Source organism: Kogia breviceps, chromosome 4 (genome assembly GCF_026419965.1).
Source record: "Kogia breviceps isolate mKogBre1 chromosome 4, mKogBre1 haplotype 1, whole genome shotgun sequence".
In the NCBI taxonomy this organism is placed as follows: domain Eukaryota; kingdom Metazoa; phylum Chordata; class Mammalia; order Artiodactyla; family Physeteridae; genus Kogia; species Kogia breviceps.
This window is the reverse complement of record NC_081313.1, coordinates 176,902,896-176,920,718: the sequence shown is the minus strand read 5'-3', so window position 1 is coordinate 176,920,718 and position 17,823 is coordinate 176,902,896. Positions and strand designations below refer to the sequence as shown.

The 17,823-nt window shown below is 60.8% G+C and overlaps 1 protein-coding gene across 4 annotated transcripts; it reads left to right on the top strand.

Annotated features, from left to right (window-relative positions):
- Positions 1 to 1,209: 1,209 nt before the first annotated feature.
- Positions 1,210 to 16,875, top strand: CAMSAP3 (calmodulin regulated spectrin associated protein family member 3). 4 transcript variants are annotated; one of them, XM_067032923.1, is made up of 19 exons: positions 1,210 to 1,499; positions 7,076 to 7,329; positions 7,629 to 7,751; positions 7,835 to 7,930; positions 8,104 to 8,136; positions 9,004 to 9,051; positions 9,327 to 9,465; positions 10,077 to 10,216; positions 10,302 to 10,395; positions 10,476 to 10,530; positions 10,682 to 10,755; positions 11,067 to 11,136; positions 11,273 to 12,680; positions 13,813 to 13,952; positions 14,033 to 14,322; positions 14,681 to 14,780; positions 15,908 to 16,020; positions 16,099 to 16,217; positions 16,307 to 16,875. In XM_067032923.1, exons 1-19 carry the CDS (start codon positions 1,352 to 1,354, stop codon positions 16,610 to 16,612), a joined length of 3,750 nt encoding a protein of 1,249 aa, XP_066889024.1. In that variant the 5' UTR covers positions 1,210 to 1,351; the 3' UTR covers positions 16,613 to 16,875. The 4 variants fall into 4 exon arrangements, with proteins under 4 accessions (XP_066889024.1, XP_058918587.1, XP_058918582.1 ...); XM_059062604.2 differs by having other exon boundaries at positions 1,211 to 1,499; positions 11,222 to 12,680; XM_059062599.2 differs by lacking the exon at positions 9,004 to 9,051 and having other exon boundaries at positions 1,211 to 1,499; positions 11,222 to 12,680.
- The last annotated feature ends 948 nt before the right edge of the window (positions 16,876 to 17,823 follow it).

The window sequence follows — 17,823 nt, the reverse complement described above, 5'->3', positions numbered from 1 at the left end:
CGTTCACACACACACACACAAATATACTCTCTCTCACACAGACACCCCTTCATACTGATGTACACAATCAAGCTCATACCACACATAGATTTGCTCACACAAATATGCAGCTCCTAGAGAAACAGGCACGCAGGTACTCTCATAAATGCATCCAGAAATGGACATTCTTCCACAATTATACCCACCTCCACTGTTTACACACCCTGTCACACCACCTTAGCTCACACCATATACCCAAACACAGTCACCCACAAATACACTCACATGTAAATACACATATAAGAGCAAAACACATTCCACAATCGCTACCCCCATACACACACCCGTGTGCACACAATCATACTCATAGACTCATATACAAAGGCACTGAGATACAAATCCATCATCCTCATTTACACACAGTTGGAGCCCGGCCCCCAACAAATTCTGTTGATACCACAAATGCACACACAGACATTTGCAAATATACCCAATAACAGTCATTCAACCACACTCACAGATACAAGCAGTCACACTCCTGCATAATTACACACACTCTCAATTTGTCGCACATACTCCTCCATTGACATTCATCACACCCTGACACAAAAGAGTACATTTAGATGCTCACAAATCGGCAAACTCACAAATGCACCGACAAAACACAAACACACATACACTCCTGAATCCTCAGGACACCCACACCTACACAGCACAGATCCTTGTACACACAACACACATGAAAAACAAGGACACACAAACGCGCGCGTTGTCACACTCGCACAGATACGGACACACCGACACACTCAACACCCTCCTTTCACCACCCAAACACGTCCAGAGATGCACACACCGACGCGAATACAGACACACGTTCTCGGACGCTCACAAGACACAATGAGAAACAGGTGCACACACGCGCGCGCTGCCTCCAGGCCGGGAATGACAAGCTCGCACTCACATCTAAGGAAACACACTTGGGCAGGCACACACACCCGCAAGCGGAGGGACCCTCGTCCTCCCCAGCGCGCGCGCGCACACACACAGGCGCGCGCGCGCGCGCACACACTCCTCGGCAGCCTCCCCTCCACCACCGCAGTCTGGGCCCGCCTCACCCTGCGGCGGCGAGGGGCCGGGAGAGGCGAGGGGACAGGGTCGGGGGCCAGGCCCGGGGGCGGGGCGCACCTGGGCTCCGCCCCGGGGCGGGGCCGACGCAGCGTCGCGAGCGCGATCGGCCGCACCTGGCTCGCCTGCGGCCGCGGCGGTGACGGTGGTGGTGACGGCGGGCCCGGCCCGGGTGCTAGCGCGGCGCAGCCCAGCCCAGCTCAGCCCGAGCGAGCGCGGAGCCGGTGCCCGCAGCCCCGGCGCCGCCATGGTGGAGGCGGCGCCCCCCGGGCCCGGGCCGCTGCGGAGGACCTTCCTTGTGCCCGAGATCAAATCGCTGGACCAGTACGATTTCTCGCGGGCCAAGGCGGCGGCCAGCCTGGCGTGGGTGCTGCGGGCCGCGTTCGGGGGCGCAGGTACCAGGCCGGGGGAGAGGGGGCGGCAGGTGCGGGGGGCGGGGCGCCGCGCCGGGGAGGCCGGGGCCGTGGGAACAATAGCGCCGGTCGCCGGGGGTCCCCGGGCCCGGGCCCCTGCGCGCCGGGCCTCTGGGCTTCCTGCTCGGCCCAGGCGGTGGACTTTGCCCGGCCGGCTGCGGGAGCGCGGTGGGGGTGGGGCCGGCGGCCCAGCTCCGCGCCGGGACCTGGGCGTCCCGGCCCCCAGGTGACCCGGGCAGCGTCTGTGGGCCGAGTGTTGTCTCCCACTGCGGGCCTCGCCTGGCTGCCCTCCCCCCTTTACACACTCACATCGTGCGCCCGCGAGGACCCCCGCCCCCGTCCAGCCCGGACGCACACCCCGCGTCGGCCCTGCCTGCTCTGCGGGCGGTGAGGGGAGCGGGAAGCCCCTGTTTCGCCTCCACGGCCCCGGCCGGCGGCTGGCAGCTGTGACTTATTGCCCCATTTTGCTTAGGAGGCGGGCGAGCCCAGCAGAAGGGAAATGGCTTATCCAAGATCGCCGGGGCTGGGGGCCCGGGTGCAGGGCCTTCTCCCACTTCCTCCCCCCGGTTCACGTGTGTGAAGAACTGAGGCCACCCCACCGGGGAGGATGCGAATGGGTCCCTAGGATTTGCGGCCCAGGGAAGGCTCAGTAATGGCCCCATGCCAGAGCTGAGAGTCAGGGCCTGGCCATGGGGAAGACGAGTTAATTAAGGTCTGGGCCTTCTGGGGGGGACGCCCTGCCCTCCCACTGGCCCTGCCCACTGGTCTTGGCACCAGCTGAGCACAGCCCATCATACCTTCAGTGGCCTTCCCAGATCAACCTGTTCTGGGTGTGGGTCTTGGTGACAGCTGTCCCTCTCCTGGTTCCGCCTGAGCCTGTCTTTCTCCCAGTCTCTTTCCCTGCACCCTCCCAAGCAGGGCCCACTCTGGGGCTCACCACCCACAGGGATCTGCTTGAGAAAGGGGGTGAGGGGGTGGGATGGTTGGCGGGGAGAGACCCAGGTCTGCCCCAGCCCCTCGTGTCCCAGGTTATGAGGCCACAGAGGACTCAACTTTGGGAATCAGAATTGGCTTTGAGTCCCACGCTCCAGCAGAATGTGGACGAATTAACCCAATTCTCTAAGCTTCTGTTTAGTCCTCTATAAAAGAAGGCATTTGTTCACTTTGTTATCCATTTCACAAATGTCTGCGGGGCACCCACTAAGTGCCAGGGCAGTGCTGGGGTGATAGGGGTCCCAGTTCCTCCTTTCACAAGGTGAGAGAGACTGACCACAGGATAATTCTGTTTCTGGCGCACAGTACACACTAAGTGGATGGTGCTATTCCTGCTGCCATGACCAGCGGTATTTTTATTAATGATAATATTATTCATCATCTGGTCAGGGGACAGAAGAGAAATTACTGCTCCATTTCCCAGAAAGAAGAGTGAGGTCCCTGGGGGACACCCTGACTCACCCGGTTCTGTCCTCACTGACCCAGCTCCCCCGCAATTGTGTGACATCCTCCCCGAAGGTCACGTTGAATCTGCCCCCCCCCACGTTCTCTAAACAGAGGGGGACTGAGGAAGGTGGGACCCCAGGCTCTGAGCAGGAAGTGGGGAGCAGAGCCCTGCCTGGTTCATGAACTCTGGGACTCTTTACTGATGCCTGTTGGGTGCCAGGCCAGTGCTGGGCGCTCGGGATGGAGAGAGGGGGATGAGACTGGAAACCAGATCGTTGATGCTTAGAGTGATAAAGTCGGTGATGTCCAGTTAACGTCGAGGCGTGCTGCGGGCCTTCCAGCGAGCAGGATGGGGGAGGAAATCCCTGAAATCTTCCAGGGAGGGGAGGAGAAAGGAAGGCTCCCAAGAGGAGGGAGCATTTGAACCTTGAAGGGTGTGTAGGAGTTTTCCAGGGGGAGGAGACCAAGAGGGAGTTCTCTGAGAAGAGTGTACAGGTCTCAGTGGTGGCCAGGAGTGGCCAGGGAGGTGAGGGAGTCTGGTGCAAGTGATGAGGGCCCCTCAGGCCATGGATGGGGAATCTGAGGGCCCTGAGGAGCCGTGGAAGGTGTTTGGGGACTGGCCAGATGAGATCAGATATGCAGTTGCCCCGGGGGAATAACGGCTGGGGGAAGGGGTAGTTCTGATGGCCCAGGGGTACAGGCGGGAGGAGGCTGGGCAGGAATGCAGGCTAGTGGGCCCCACAGAACTCGGGCTCAGAGATAAGGAAGGGTGGCATCTTTATGCAGGTTTGGGAAACACCACATGCAGTCCCTTGGGCCGCCAGACCTCCAGGTGATGCTTAGGGAACTAGGGTCCCATTGGCTCCGCCCTTTACTAGCTCTGTGATCTTGGACAAGTCATCTTAGCTCTCTGGGCCTCGGTTTTTTTCTTATCTGTACAACAGATAAGAATAAGTCTTGGAATAATGCAATGAGCAAATGCACACAAGGCAGCGGCGGTGGCCCACGGGCTCGCTGCGCTTCAGCTGCGCTGTCCAGTGTGGTAGCCACGAGCAGTGCGTGGCCGGTCTGAACTGTGAGGTGCTGTAAATGTAAAGTACACAGTGGCTTTGGAAGACTTTGTACGAAAAAAAAAAGTGAAATACCTCGTTAATAATGTTTTTATGTTGATGACGTGTTGAAATGATAATATTTTGTATATATTTTGGGTGAAATATATTACTAAGTTAATGTTACTTGTTGCTACTTTTTTAATGTAGCGACTAGACAATGTTTTTTTTTTTTTTGCGGTACGCGGGCCTCTCACCGCTGTGGCCTCTCCCGTTGCGGAGCGCAGGCTCCGGATGCGCAGGCGCAGCGGCCATGGCTCACGGGCCCAGCCGCTCCGCGGCACGTGGGATCTTCCCGGACCGGGGCACGAACCCGCGTCCCCTGCATCTGCAGGCGGACTCCCAACCACCGCGCCACCAGGGAAGCCCCAGACAATTTTAAACTTCCTGTGTGGCTCACATTCTATTCCTATCGGACAGGACTGCTCTGCAGTAAATGCCCAATAGAACACTTTATAGTATAGGGCGGTGGTCCTCAACCAAAGATGAGTTTGTCACTTAAGGGATATTTGGCAGTGCCTGGGGACATTTCTGGTTGTTGCTACTCGCGAGGACAGCACCCCCCCATCCGCCCCAATTCCCCACACCTCAGCCCCACTGAACACAGAGTTACCCAGTCCCAAATGCCGGTTGTGCCCAGGTGGAGACAGACTGGTGTCAAGTAAGGACTTGATAAACATTAGCTGTCCGTAGCTCTAGATCAAGTTGTCCTCTTCAAGGCCCTGACAAGCCCTGCAGGAAAGAAACTTTAATTTTGCTGATGGGAGCAGGAAGCCACCGGGAGCTGGAGAGAGGGGGAGGAGGGTTTGGCTTCAGGGGATGCCAGGAGCTGAAACCAGATGACTGCTTGGATGTTGGAGCGGGGAGAGAGAAGGAGAGGTGGTGATCTCTCACTGTGACGGGGACGGAGAGAAGGAGCACGTCAGGAGTAAGACGCTGAGCATGATGGGCGATGCCTGGGCGGTGGCAGTGCTCAGATGGCCATGGAAGCCATCATAGTAGCGGGGGCAAGTCCATCGACAGGGCTGCTCGGACAGAGCTGTTGGGAGCCCAGCATCAAAGAGGCATGTCAGGAGGTGGCCTGGCTTGAGTGGTGGGAGAGAGAGAAAAAGATTCCAGGGGGAGGAAGTTTTCCCGAAGAAGGAGGTACTCGGCAGAGAGCCCAGGCAAGATAGTGGGCATTGGAAGGCCACTGCTGGCCTTGGGGAGGCCGGGAGCTAGGAGGGCAAGGGCAGCTCAGGGAGGTTGGGACAGGGGAAGGGTGGAAGGAAAGAAAACCTGGAGAACTCTTTTTTTTTTTTTTTTTTTAATTGAAGTGTAGTTAATTTACAATGTTGTGTTAGTTTCAAGGATACAGCAAAGTGATGCAGTTATACACATATATAGATTCTTTTTCAGATTCTTTTCCAGTATAGGTTATTACAAGATAATGAGTATAGTTCCCTGTGCTATACAGTAGGTCCTTGTTGTTTACCTGTTTTATATATGGTTGTGTGTATATGTTAATCCCAAACTCCTAATTTATCTCCCGCGCCCATCATTTTTGATAACCCTAAGTTTGTTTTCTATGTCTGTGGGTCTATTTCTGTTTTGTACATAAGTTCGTTTGTATCATTTCTTTTAGATTCCACATATAAGGGATATCATATGATATTTGTCCTTGACTGACTTCACATAATATGATAATCTCTAGGTCTGGAGAACTCTTCTTTCAGGGGGCAGAGAGATGGCCCAACTCTACACAGGGTTTGGGTATTAAGTAGGAAGGTCAAGTGTGAGTTTGGGGGGGGGGCAGGGAGGGGCTGAAAGCCAGGGTGCCTGGGTCCTTGTAGGTGAGGGCAGGGGCCTCTGGAGAGCATCTCTGTGAATTCAGGCACCTGAGGAAGGCCTGGTACGACACCTTCAAATGTTTTTAAGCAGTAGAATCCTGCCCCCTCCCATCCTTTCAAACACGCAGAAGCCCAAGTATACAAAGCAGCAGCTCTGATTGGGATGCGTTGGGGCCTCCCTGGAAGACCCATAAGGGCACATCCAACCGCGATGGCCTCTGTTGCCTCCTGTCTACCTCCCAGATCTTCCTGAAGGCTTATTCTGATCTTTCTCCTCCCCACCCTCGGGTCCCACTTGGTTGGGGCTCTGCCACCCCTCCTCCGTCCACATGCGGCTTCCTCAAGCCTCTTCCTACCCTGCCCCTCTCTTTCAGGGTTTTTGTGGCTGCCTCTAAGCTCCAGCCCCTCCTGTACCGCCATCTCAGCCACCACCCTCTTTCTCTTGCCTTCCATTTCCCTCTCTCTCTCTTCCTCCTCACTCCCAATGGGGCCCTGGGTGCCTCTCCCCCACTCACCTTCAGTCACCAAGTTCAGGCCCCCCCACACAAAGTGTCTGCAGTCTGTCCCCCTCCCCCATTGCATGCCCTGCCAGCCAGCCCCCCACTCCACAGCTCATCCCACCCACTGCTTAAGGCCTGGGTTTGAATCCCAGTCCAGAGCTGTGTGGCCTTCTTGGTGCCTAGGTTTCCTCATCTGTAAAGCGGAGTTACCACGTGTGCCCTGGCTGCTTCTTCCTAGGGTTGCCTTAAGGCAAAGCGAGGCCGTTGGGGTGGTGTAGGGCACCCAGGGAGATCGATTAAGTCACAATGTTGTGCAGTGCTTAGGTGAGGGCGAGAGGGGTGGCTACAAGGCCCCGCCCATCTGGCCTCCGCCACCTCTCCTCCGGGTCCAAGAGCCCTCCATCTCCCCGAGGCATGTGCTCTCTCCCACCTTCTCGCCTTTGTATGCAGACCCCCTGCCTGGAACACCGTCACCCCTTCCTCTGGCAAAATCCCCCACACCTGCGCCTCGTGTCTCAGCCCAGGTGCCCTATTTACCCATCCCGGTGCCATCCTCCCTGGTCCAGACCCGCAACGACCCCCCCCCTTTTAATTGGGTCCATGTAATTGTATGTATGCGGAGGGGTTATGTCCGGTGGCCCTGACCCACCATGATCCATCCCCCCTCCTCGCCCCGGCAGAGCATGTGCCCTCGGAGCTGTGGGAGCCCTTCTACACCGACCAGTATGCGCAGGAGCACGTGAAGCCCCCGGTGACGCGGCTGCTGCTCTCGGCTGAGCTCTACTGCCGGGCCTGGCGCCAGGCGCTGCCGCAGCTCGAGACGCCCCCCAGCCCCTCTGCGCTACTGGCTCTGCTGGCGCGGAGGGGCATGGTGCCCGCGCTGCCCGAGCGCCCGGTGCAGGAGGCCGACCTGAGGCACCAGCCTATCCTCATGGTAGGCCACGCCCCTACCTTGTTAGGTCCCGCCCACCAGGCCTGGCTCCTCCCCTCATGGCTACTCCCACTAGGCCAGGCTCCTCCTACCAAGCCTGGCGTCTCCCAAAACACAACAACTCTGGCTTCTGAGGACTTGCCTACCCGGCCCACCAGATCCCTAAGGCCTAGTTTGTGACCTCAAAGCTTGGACTGCCTCCCAAGCCCCTCCCACTTCAAGCCCCTCCCACCTCCAGGTTTTTCCTCTTTCTTCTCCCTGGGAGGCGCTCTGGTCTCACCCTTCAGCTCTTGCCTCCACAGGGAGCCCACCTAGCTGTCGTTGATGCCCTCATGGTTGCCTTCGCCTTGGAGTGGACAAAGACACTGCCTGGTCCCTTGGCCCTGGCCAGCTTGGAGCACAAGCTCCTTTTCTGGGTGGACACGGTAGGTGGGGCTTGGGCCAAGGTGGGCTGGCGGGGGCCAGGATCACCCAGTGACTGGAGCACTGACCTCTCGCTGCTCCCCAGACCATCCGGCGGCTGCAGGAGAAGACGGAGCAGGAAGCTGCCCAGAGAGCATCTCCCGCGGCCCCTGCCGATGGGGTGGCCCCAGCGCAGGCCTCGGTGAGCCTGGGGCGATGGATGGAAGGAAGGAAGGAAGGGCGGACCCTCAAGGGCTGGGTGGGCAGGTTTGGAGCTGTGCCTCGAGGCCATTCCTGCACTGGAGGTGACTCTCTCTCTTTGCCCTCTCCCCTCTGCCGCCCCTGCCACTCTCCTCTCTGCCTCTCTGGCATCAGTGTCCCACACGCTGGTACTGGAAGCTGGTTCCTGTAAGTGGGGCTGTCTGTCTGCCCCGTCTGCCTGCCCCGCTTGTCGCTGTCTGTCTGTGTCTGTTTCTGCCTGCCTGTCCTGCTCCCGCTCCTATCTCTCCCCAGATATGAGCAAAGGAAGTAGGGCCCCAGCCCTGGGGGGACAGAGAGGAAACCCTTTGGGAACCAAGGGAAGGGGGGAATCTCTGCTGTTCCTGAAAGGACAGACTTCTCCCCGGTACATGACTCACCTCCCAGTAATCAAGAGGCTTGTCCACTTGAGCCACGGTGGGGAGAGGGAGGACCCCAGCCCATCAGACACATGGATCCTGACCCCAACAGGCAGGGCATATGGAGAAGACGCCTCTAGCCAAGAGAAAGAGCCTCAAACCCCAAAGAGGGTAGAAGAACCTTCCTAACTGAGACTCCAGCTTCCCTAAGGACAGCTCCCTGGTCTCAGTTTTGGGGGCAGTGGGGTGTCCATCCCTGAAGTACAAGGGGAAAGTGACCACTGCAGGTGGCGGGGGGGAGGTTTGGGGCTGAAGTCCCTGCCTTTGCTCACTTCAGGGCCTCCTTCCCCCCACACTAGGGCCTGGGTTGGGGGTTCCTCTCCTGCCTTCCTGCTTCCTCTGCATCCCCTCCCCCAGCTGGGACCTGGGTCTTTTGTTGGGGGGAGAGGATTCCCTGCATGAGTGGCTGCTCTTTGGGGTCCCTCCCGGCTGGGAGGAGCTGGGGTCCCCAAAGCCGGCCAGGGCGCAGTCAGGGAGCTGGATGGCCAGGGCTTGGGACAGGGGTCAGGGCTATCTCCTCCCCCGCCGGAGGTGTGCTTGGGGGCCCAGCAAGTCAGCACCCCTCCCGCCCCGCTGACAGCTGCTCCTCTCCCCCCAGCACGCAATTGCCTTCTGTTTGAAGGAGTCGGGGAGCAAACCCCCCATGGTAACGTATCCCCCACCCCAGGGTCCCAGGAGTCCCTGTCCCCAGCCCCCGCTGCTGGCCTGGCTGCTCGCAGACACCGCCTCTGCCTCTTGCTGCTGTCCTTCCCCTGCTCCAGGCTGGCCCCCCCCCCAACTCTGGCTCTGGGACCCCCGGCTTCACGCCCCCTCGTGGCGGAAACCCCAGGCCTCCCCGCCCAGCCTGCATGACTGCTGACCTCGGTGGGGGGGGGCGGTGGACCAGCTTGACCTCTGACCTGACCAGGCTCCCACCCACAGATCCGATATCGCAAGGACCGCGCCGTGGCCCGACGCGCCCCCTGCTTTCCGACCGTGACCAGCCTCCAGGACCTGGCAAGTGGGGCTGCGCTGGCCGCCACCATCCACTGCTATTGTCCCCAGCTCTTGCGACTCGAGGGTGAGTGAATGCGCCTGAGCCAGACCCCGTCCTTGCAAGCCTGGCCCCCAGGCATTGGCGTCTGTCCCCAGAGTAGTGCAGCGATTATAAGTGCAGCTCCCAGAATTGGCAGACCTGGGTTCGAACCTCTCTCTTCCCGTAATGAGCTGTGTCACCTTGCACAAGTGTCTACACCTCTCTGCGCTTTACACAATTCACTCCTGCAGCAAATACTGATAAGAGTACAAACTGCCAGATCCCGTTTTAGGTGCCAGAGATCCAGCCAACGCAATACAGACACGTTCCTGACCTCAGGCGGCTCACACCCTAGTTGGGAGAGAAAGACAATAAGTTCATCGAGAGGAATGTTCCGGGTGTTAGGTGCTCTGAAGGGCACTGGGTAGTCAGGATAAGCTTTCTGAGATGAGTTCTTGGGGGACGAGCACTCCAGGTGGCGGGAACAGCGGATGCAAAGGCCTGAGGAACAGCCTGTCACGGTGCACAACTTGTGAAGGGGCCCGAACCTGGCTGGTCAGAGGTCCTCTGTGCATGTTGGCTGCTGGGCCCCCGCTTCCCCGGGGCCCCATCCTCCTTCCCTTAGAGCTGGGGATGCAGGCATCCTGTCCTTACAGAGGTGTGCCTCAAGGACCCCATGTCTGTGGCGGACAGCCTGTACAACCTCCAGCTGGTGCAGGACTTCTGCGCCTCCCGCCTTCCTCGGGGCTGCCCGCTCTCTCTCGAGGACCTGCTTTATGTCCCACCGCCCCTCAAGGTAAGGCCATCTCGGGGCCTTGTGGGCAGAGGGGGGGTGCCGGGGGCCGTGCGCCTGGTTGGCTGACCCTGCTTTCCACCCCCAGATCAACCTGATGGTGCTGCTAGCGGAGTTGTTCATGTGCTTTGAGGTGCTGAAACCCGACTTCGTGCAGGTCAAGGATCTGCCTGATGGTCACGGTGAGGCCCGACCCTGGGTTCCGGGGGGCATGGGGGCGGGGGAGGCCAAGCCCTGCCTGACCCTCTGCTCTGTGCCGCAGCTGCCTCCCACAGGGCCGCGGAGGCCTCCCCACCTCAGAACAACAGCGGCAGCAGGTACCACGCCCCCGTTGGGTTGAGACTACACAGCCACCGTGGGCTCCTCCTCCTGCGGGCACGGGGAAGGGAGGTGATCTGGTCTCCGCTCCCGGGAGGGGCGAGGGAGGGGGAGAGGGCCCCCCCCCGGCTGATGCGCATCTCTTGGCAGTTCTCCTGTCTTCAACTTCCGCCACCCACTCCTGTCACCCGGCGGCCCCCAGTCCCCGCTCCGAGGATCCACAGGTGAGGGCAGGGAGACGGCTTGTCACCGGAGACCCCCATCCAAAGGCCGCCCCAGCTGACCTCATGCTGTCCCTCTAGACCCCTCCATCGGGTCCCTCTGGCACCCGAATGACTCCTTGGTGACACTCATTGTCCCCCCAGTGACCCCCCCAGTGGCTCAACAGGACCCCATAGTGACACCACCCACAGATATCCATCTGCACAATGACCCGTCAGTGACTCACCCACTGACAACCCGTGGCTGACTCACCCAGGGTCCCCAGTGACCCCCCAGAGTGAGCACTGAGTGACCACTCACTGCCCCTCCCCAGGCTCGCTGAAGTCCTCCCCGTCCATGTCCCACGTGGAGGCCCTCGGCAAAGCCTGGAACCGTCAGCTCAGGTGAGCGCATCGCAAGGGCCCGGGCAGTGGAGCGGGTGGGGCCCGGGCTTGTCCCAGGGGCTGACCCCTCCCTCCGGCCGCCCAGCCGTCCCCTTTCCCAGGCCATGTCGTTCAGCACTCCCTTTGGCCTGGACAGCGACGTGGATGTTGTCATGGGAGACCCCGTCCTACTCCGCTCCGTCAGCTCAGACAGCCTGGGTCCCCCGCGCTCCGTGCCAGCCCGGACCCCCACCCAACCAGCCCCGGAGACTGGCGACCTGCCTACCATCGAGGAGGCCCTGCAGATCATCCACAGTGCCGAGCCCCGGCTGCTCCCGGATGGGGCTGCCGACGGCAGCTTCTACCTCCACTCTCCCGAGGGGTCCTCCAAACTGCCACTGGCTTCCCCCTACCCACCCGAGGGGGTCTCAAAACCGCTGCCCGACGGGCCCACCAAAGCACCCACCTACTCGCCCCACCCCGAGGGCCTCTCAAAACCGTCTCCCTGCCCAGCGGGGGACGTATCGAAACCGCCAGCCCTGTCCGAGGGCTCCCCGAAGGCGGCGGCTTCGTCCCCAGCGGCCAGCAACTCTGAAGTGAAGATGACCAGCTTTGCTGAACGCAAGAAGCAGCTGGTGAAGGCCGAGGCTGAGGCAGGGTCCCCGGCAGCCGCCACCCCAGTGGCACCAGAGGCCCTGAGCTCGGAGATGAGTGAGCTTGGAGCCCGGCTAGAGGAGAAACGCCGGGCCATAGAGGCTCAGAAGCGACGGATCGAGGCCATCTTTGCCAAGCACCGCCAGCGACTGGGCAAGAGTGCATTTCTGCAGGTGCAGCCGCGGGAGGCCGGCGGGGAAGCAGAGGCGGAGCCGGGCCTGGCCCCTGGCGGGGAGCGGCCGGCAGGCGAGGGCCAGGGTGAGCCGTCGCCACGGCCGAAGGCAGTGACCTTCTCGCCGGAACTGGGCCCGGTGCCCCCCGAAGGGCTGGGGGACTATAACCGGGCCGTCAGCAAGCTGAGTGCAGCGCTGAGCTCGCTGCAACGGGACATGCAGAGGCTCACGGACCAGCAGCAGCGGCTCCTGGCCCCGCCAGAGCCCTCCGGGCCTGCCCCGCCTCCCGCCGCGTGGGTCATCCCTGGTCCCACGACGGGCTCCAAAGCCGCGTCCCCCAGCCCCGCCCGGCGTGCTCCAGCGGCCCGGCGCAGCCCCGGGCCCGGCCCCAGCCCCACACCCCGGAGCCCGAAGCACGCGCGGCCGGCGGAGCTGCGGCTGGCGCCCCTGACGAGGGTGCTCACGCCTCCCCACGACGTGGACAGCCTCCCCCACCTGCGCAAGTTCTCGCCGAGCCAGGTGCCCGTGCAGACGCGCTCCTCTATCCTTCTGGCGGAGGGGCCGCCTCCCGAGGAGCCCGCGGCCCGGCCCGGCCTCGTCGAGATCCCGCTGAGCAGCCTGGAAGAGCCCACGGCTGAGGATGAGGGCGATGGGAGCCCCCCTGGTGCTGAGGATTCCTTAGAAGAAGAGGCATCTTCAGAGGGAGAGCCCCGGACCGGGCTGGGATTCTTCTATAAGGTGAGAGTCACCTGAGCAGGTGGGGGAGGGGACAGGCGGGTGGGCAGACAGGTGGTCGCATGCATAGGGCTTTCCCAATGGATGGACAAACGGAGCTGCGGGGGGGGTGGGACAGAGGTGGATGGGTGGTTAGCCAGGTGGCATCTGGCAGACAAGGTGTGTATGTCCAGATGGACACATAGATGGGGTGGGTGGATAGACAGAGGGAGAGCAGGTAGTAGACAGTGGGACAGGGCTGGGCGGACGTATGGGCGGGTGACGGACAGATGGACAGGAGTGGGTATACAGACAGATGGGGCTAGGGTCCTCTATGGTATCCCCTCCCTCCTGCTCCCTCCTTCATCCCCTACTGGTTCCCCTTCCTGACCCTTCCATATCCAATCACTCTTCTTCCTGTTGGCATCCCCAGCCTGGGCCACCACCTCTTACCTGGACACCTGCAGTCACGTCCCGATTGGTCTCCACTGCCCACCCCTCACCACACACCAATCCCTGGCCATTTTCAACTGAGCGGTCAGCAAAATTTATTTAAAATATAAATTGGACCTTGTCACCCCCTTATTTAAAACCTTTCTGTAGCTCCTCTTTGCTCTTAGAATAAAAGTCTTTCCCATGGCCCTAGGCTCTGCTCGCCCCTGACCTCATCCTATGGCATCCTCCCCAGCTCTGCATCCCAGGCACACTGGCCTTGCTGCTGTTCCACACCTGCTAGGCTTGTTCTGGCCTCAGGGCCTTTGCACTTGCTATTCGTGCTGCCCAGAACGCTCTCCTCGCTGCTCACCCCCACCCAGTTCAGTCATCATCATTCTCTGAGGTTGCTTCCTCCGGGAGGCCCCGCTCGGTGTCCCCAGGCCAGGATAGGTCCCTCCCCACAGTGTAGACTGACGGCAGCCTCTGCTGGTGTTCTCCAGTGTTGGTGTGATACCTGATTGCCTTCCTCGCTGGGTTAAGCGCCTGCTGTGCCCAGAACCCAGCATGGGGCTGTGTGCACAGCAGGTGCCCACCAAGCGCCTTCAGACCAATTACAAACACTCAAGGGCAGGCGAGCGGCTGGCAGGCTGGGTCGATACAAGATCAGACTCCAGCCGAACCAGGGGAGGGACAGCCAGCTACACTTGGTGCCTGCCCCCAGGATGAAGACAAGCCCGAGGACGAGATGGCCCAGAAGAGGGCCAGCCTGCTGGAGCGTCAGCGGCGGCGGGTGGAGGACGCACGGCGGCGGAGACAGTGGCAGGAGGCCGAGAAGGAGCAACGGAGGGAGGAGGCTGCGAGGTGAGGCTGGGCCCGGCCTGGGGAGCCTCCTGCCAATGGCGTCCCCACCACCTGACTGCTTCAATCCCTTCAATCTGCAGGCTGGCCCAGGAGGAAGTAGTCCCCGGGCCCCCGGCCCCCACCTCAACCGCAGCCCCTGCTGCCCGGGCCCCAGCCGAGGAGGAGGTGGGCCCCCGGCGGGGGGACTTCACGCGGCTCGAGTATGAACGCCGGGCCCAGCTGAAGCTGATGGATGACCTCGACAAGGTGCTGCGGCCCCGGGCGACGGGGAGCGGGGGGCCAGGCCGGGGCGGTCGGAGGGCCCCCCGGCCACGCTCCGGTTGCTGTGATGACTCGGCCCTGGCGCGGAGCCCAGCCCGCGGCCTGCTGGGTGAGGCCCCCGTGGGTATGTGGGGCGGGCGGTGCAGGGTACATCCGCAGGGCCGAAGCGTGGGCTCACAGGGGTCAAGGCTTCCACAAGGATGTGGGGCTGCAGCGGGGTAAGGGCTGTGGGCAGAGCTGGCCTGGGGTTCTCTCCACAGCTTCATAGGTGAAGGGCTGCTTCCCACAGCCTGGCGTGGTGGGGCGAGGTGGGGAGGTCATTCTCCAGCGAGGCTGCGCAGGGCGAGGGTCTTGGGACAGGGCTGACCGCACATTCCCTCCCCAGCTGGCCAACTAAGGTCCCCTGGGCGTATGTGGAGGTTAAGGGGACTTCGGGTGGTGCCTGACCCGACACCCTCTGCTCCCAGGCTCTCGGCTCAGCAAAGTCTACTCCCAGTCCACCCTGTCTCTGTCCACCGTGGCAAACGAGGCCCCCAATAACCTCGGCGTGAAGAGGCCCACGTCTCGGTGAGTTTCGCCTGGGCGGGCAGGCGTTTGTGTTCCAGGTGGCCTCAGAGAGAGAGAGAGAGAGAGAGGGAATGAGTGTGTGTGTGAGAGAGAGAATGAGTGTGTGTGTGTGAGAATGTGTGTGTGAGAATGAGTGTGTGTGACAGAATGTGTGTGAGAATGAGTGTGAGAATGTGTGTGAGAATGAGTGTGTGAGAATGTGTGAGAATGAGTGTGAGTGAGAGAGAATGAGTGTGTGTGTGAGAGAATGAGTGTGTGAGAGAGAATGAGTGTGTGAGAATGTGTGTGTGTGAATGAGTGTGTGAGAGAGAATGAGTGTGTGTGAGAATAAGTGTGAGTGTGAGGAGTGTGTGAGAATAAGTGTGTGAGAGAATGTGTGAGAGAATGAGTGTGTGAGAGAGACAATGTGTGAGTGTGAGAGACTGTGTGTGAGCGAGAATGAGTATGTGTGTGTGAGAGAATGTGTGTGTGTGAGAGAATGAGTGTGAGTGTGAGAGAATGAGAATGTGTGTGAGAATGTGTGTGAGAATGTGTGTGTGAGAGAATGAGAGAATGTGTGTGTGTGAGAGAATGAGTGTGTGTGACAGAATGTGTGTGTGAGAATGTGAGTGTGAGAATGTGAGTGTGAGAATGAGTGTGTGAGAGAGAATGTGAGAGAATGTGTGAATGGGTGTGTGTGAGAATGTGTGTGTGAGAATGAGTGTGTGAGAATGAGTGAGAGAATGAATGTGAGAGAATGAGTGTGTGTGAGACAGTGTGTGAGAGAGACTGTGTGTGAGCGAGAATGAGTATGTGTGTGTGAGAGAATGTGTGTGTGTGTGAGAATGAGTGTGTGTGTGTGTGTGAGAGAGAGAGAGAGAGAGCGCCTTACGAGGGTGTGCATTTGCCACCAAAGATGCAAGGCCGCACACCTCAGAGACGGGACCCGAGGTCGTGACTCTGCTCCCGTACGCAACGTGTCCGGGGCTGGAAGAGGGCCCTGTGTGGCCTTGGGAGCCCAGATGTCAGTGGATGCATCCTGCCTGCTCGGCTGCATCCTGGGCTCGCCCTGCCCGGGTTCCACCGCACACCGATTGGGAGGCTTCGTCCGCCGCTGACCGCACCCCTCCCCACCCCTCCCCCCGCAGGGCTCCATCTCCATCCAGCCTCATGTCCCCAAGTCGCCTGCCTGGCAGCCGAGAACGTGAGTGGGAAAACGGCAGCAACGCCTCCTCCCCGGCCTCGGTGCCTGAGTACACGGGTAGGTGGGACTTCGGGGGGTGAGCCCCGGGCCCCAGCGGTGCCGCCGGTCGTCCCTGCTGACCGCCCTGGCCCCTAGGTCCGCGGCTGTACAAGGAGCCGAGCGCCAAGTCCAACAAGTTCATCATCCACAACGCCCTGTCGCACTGCTGCCTGGCGGGCAAGGTGAACGAGCCGCAGAAGAACCGCATTCTTGAGGTGGGCCTGGGCCGGGGCTGGGGGACTGGCGGCGGGCGGGTCGCGGGGGCCCTGCTGGCCTGGCTAACTGCTTCCGCCCCCCCACCCAGGAGATCGAGAAGAGCAAGGCCAACCACTTCCTGATCCTCTTCCGCGACTCAAGCTGCCAGTTCCGGGCCCTGTACACGCTGTCCGGGGAGACGGAGGAGCTGTCGCGGCTGACGGGCTATGGCCCCCGGACGGTCACGCCCGCCATGGTGGAGGGCATCTACAAGTACAACTCAGACCGAAAGCGCTTCACCCAGATCCCCGCCAAGACCATGTCCATGAGTGTGGATGCCTTCACCATCCAGGGGCACCTCTGGCAGAGCAAGAAGCCCACCACTCCCAAGAAGGGCAGCAGCACCCCTAAATAGCCCCATCCCGGGTGGTCCGCAGGCCGGGCCCCATGTGCTCTGGCCACCGCCCTCCCGGGGGACAGCCCAGAGGACAGTCCGTCGGTACGCCCGGGTCCTGTCTGTCCCCACCGTGACCTCGCCTGGGTGGGGCTGGAGTCCCCACCCCCTTACTTTGGTCCCGTCCTGCTGTGGGGGCTGAGCTGGGAGGTTCAGGGACTCAGGGCTCAGCTCAGTCCCTCGTCTGTCCTCCCCACCTTCTCGAATAAAGTAATTTAAAGAGAGCTCGACTGCTGGCGTCTCCCCGAGGCTGGCTGGGGTGCCTGGTGACATCTCTGCCCGAGACAGTTTCCCACACTCGCTGGCTGTTCCCTGTCTCCCGTTCCCTCTTGAACCTGCTCCAGCCTCTCCTCTGCCCCCTCGACACGACCCGCTTCCCAGCTGCCTCTTAACTGACTTCCTGGGCACCCGAGGCCTCTGGCCAGCCAGCCCTCCCCACCTCGACTCGCTTCACTTTTCTCCTCAGTGTGGCTGTTATTATCGGCCCCTCCTGGCATTTGGTCCTTGGCCAACTGCTAAACGTGATCTCCCCTCCAGCTGCCTGCCTACGTTTCTAGGCTCTGTGACCGCCTCTGGGCCGGGGGTTCCTGTTTCTCTCCTCTGAGCTCCACGTCCAAGGCTCTGGTTGCCGCCTTGGCATGGCTGCCGGACGTCTCAGGTGGAGGAGCTACATCACAAGCTCGAGCCGGGCGGAGCTCGGGTCTCCCTGCAGCTCAGCCTCTCCAGCGCCACCGGATCCCGCACATTCACCTCCTGAGGGCCTCTCTGGCTCGCTCGCCTCTCTCAGTCCCCGTGACTGTGCCCCCAGTCACCTCCTGCCACAAGCCGGTCCCCACAGCAGCCTGCCTGGCCTGTTCAGGGCACAAATCTGATTAAGTCCCTGAATGCTTAAAATCCTTTACTAGCTTAGAGCCCGCTAATGGCTTCCCGGAGCTTAGGACTAAGGATACACCTAGGCCACGGCCCATGGCCGAGGTCTGGCTCCTGGCAGCTGTCCAGGGAGAGAATCGTCTTGCTAAGATCACAGCGCTGGTCGGGGCCCGCCTGCCTCCGGAGCTCTCAGCCCAGTCTCTTCCCAAGAGGAGGGGGGTGCCCTCCCCCAGGGAAGAAGGGTTAGTGGTGGGGAGGCTGAGTATCTCTACCTGCTGAGAGGGAGGGGGACAGGGGCCCCC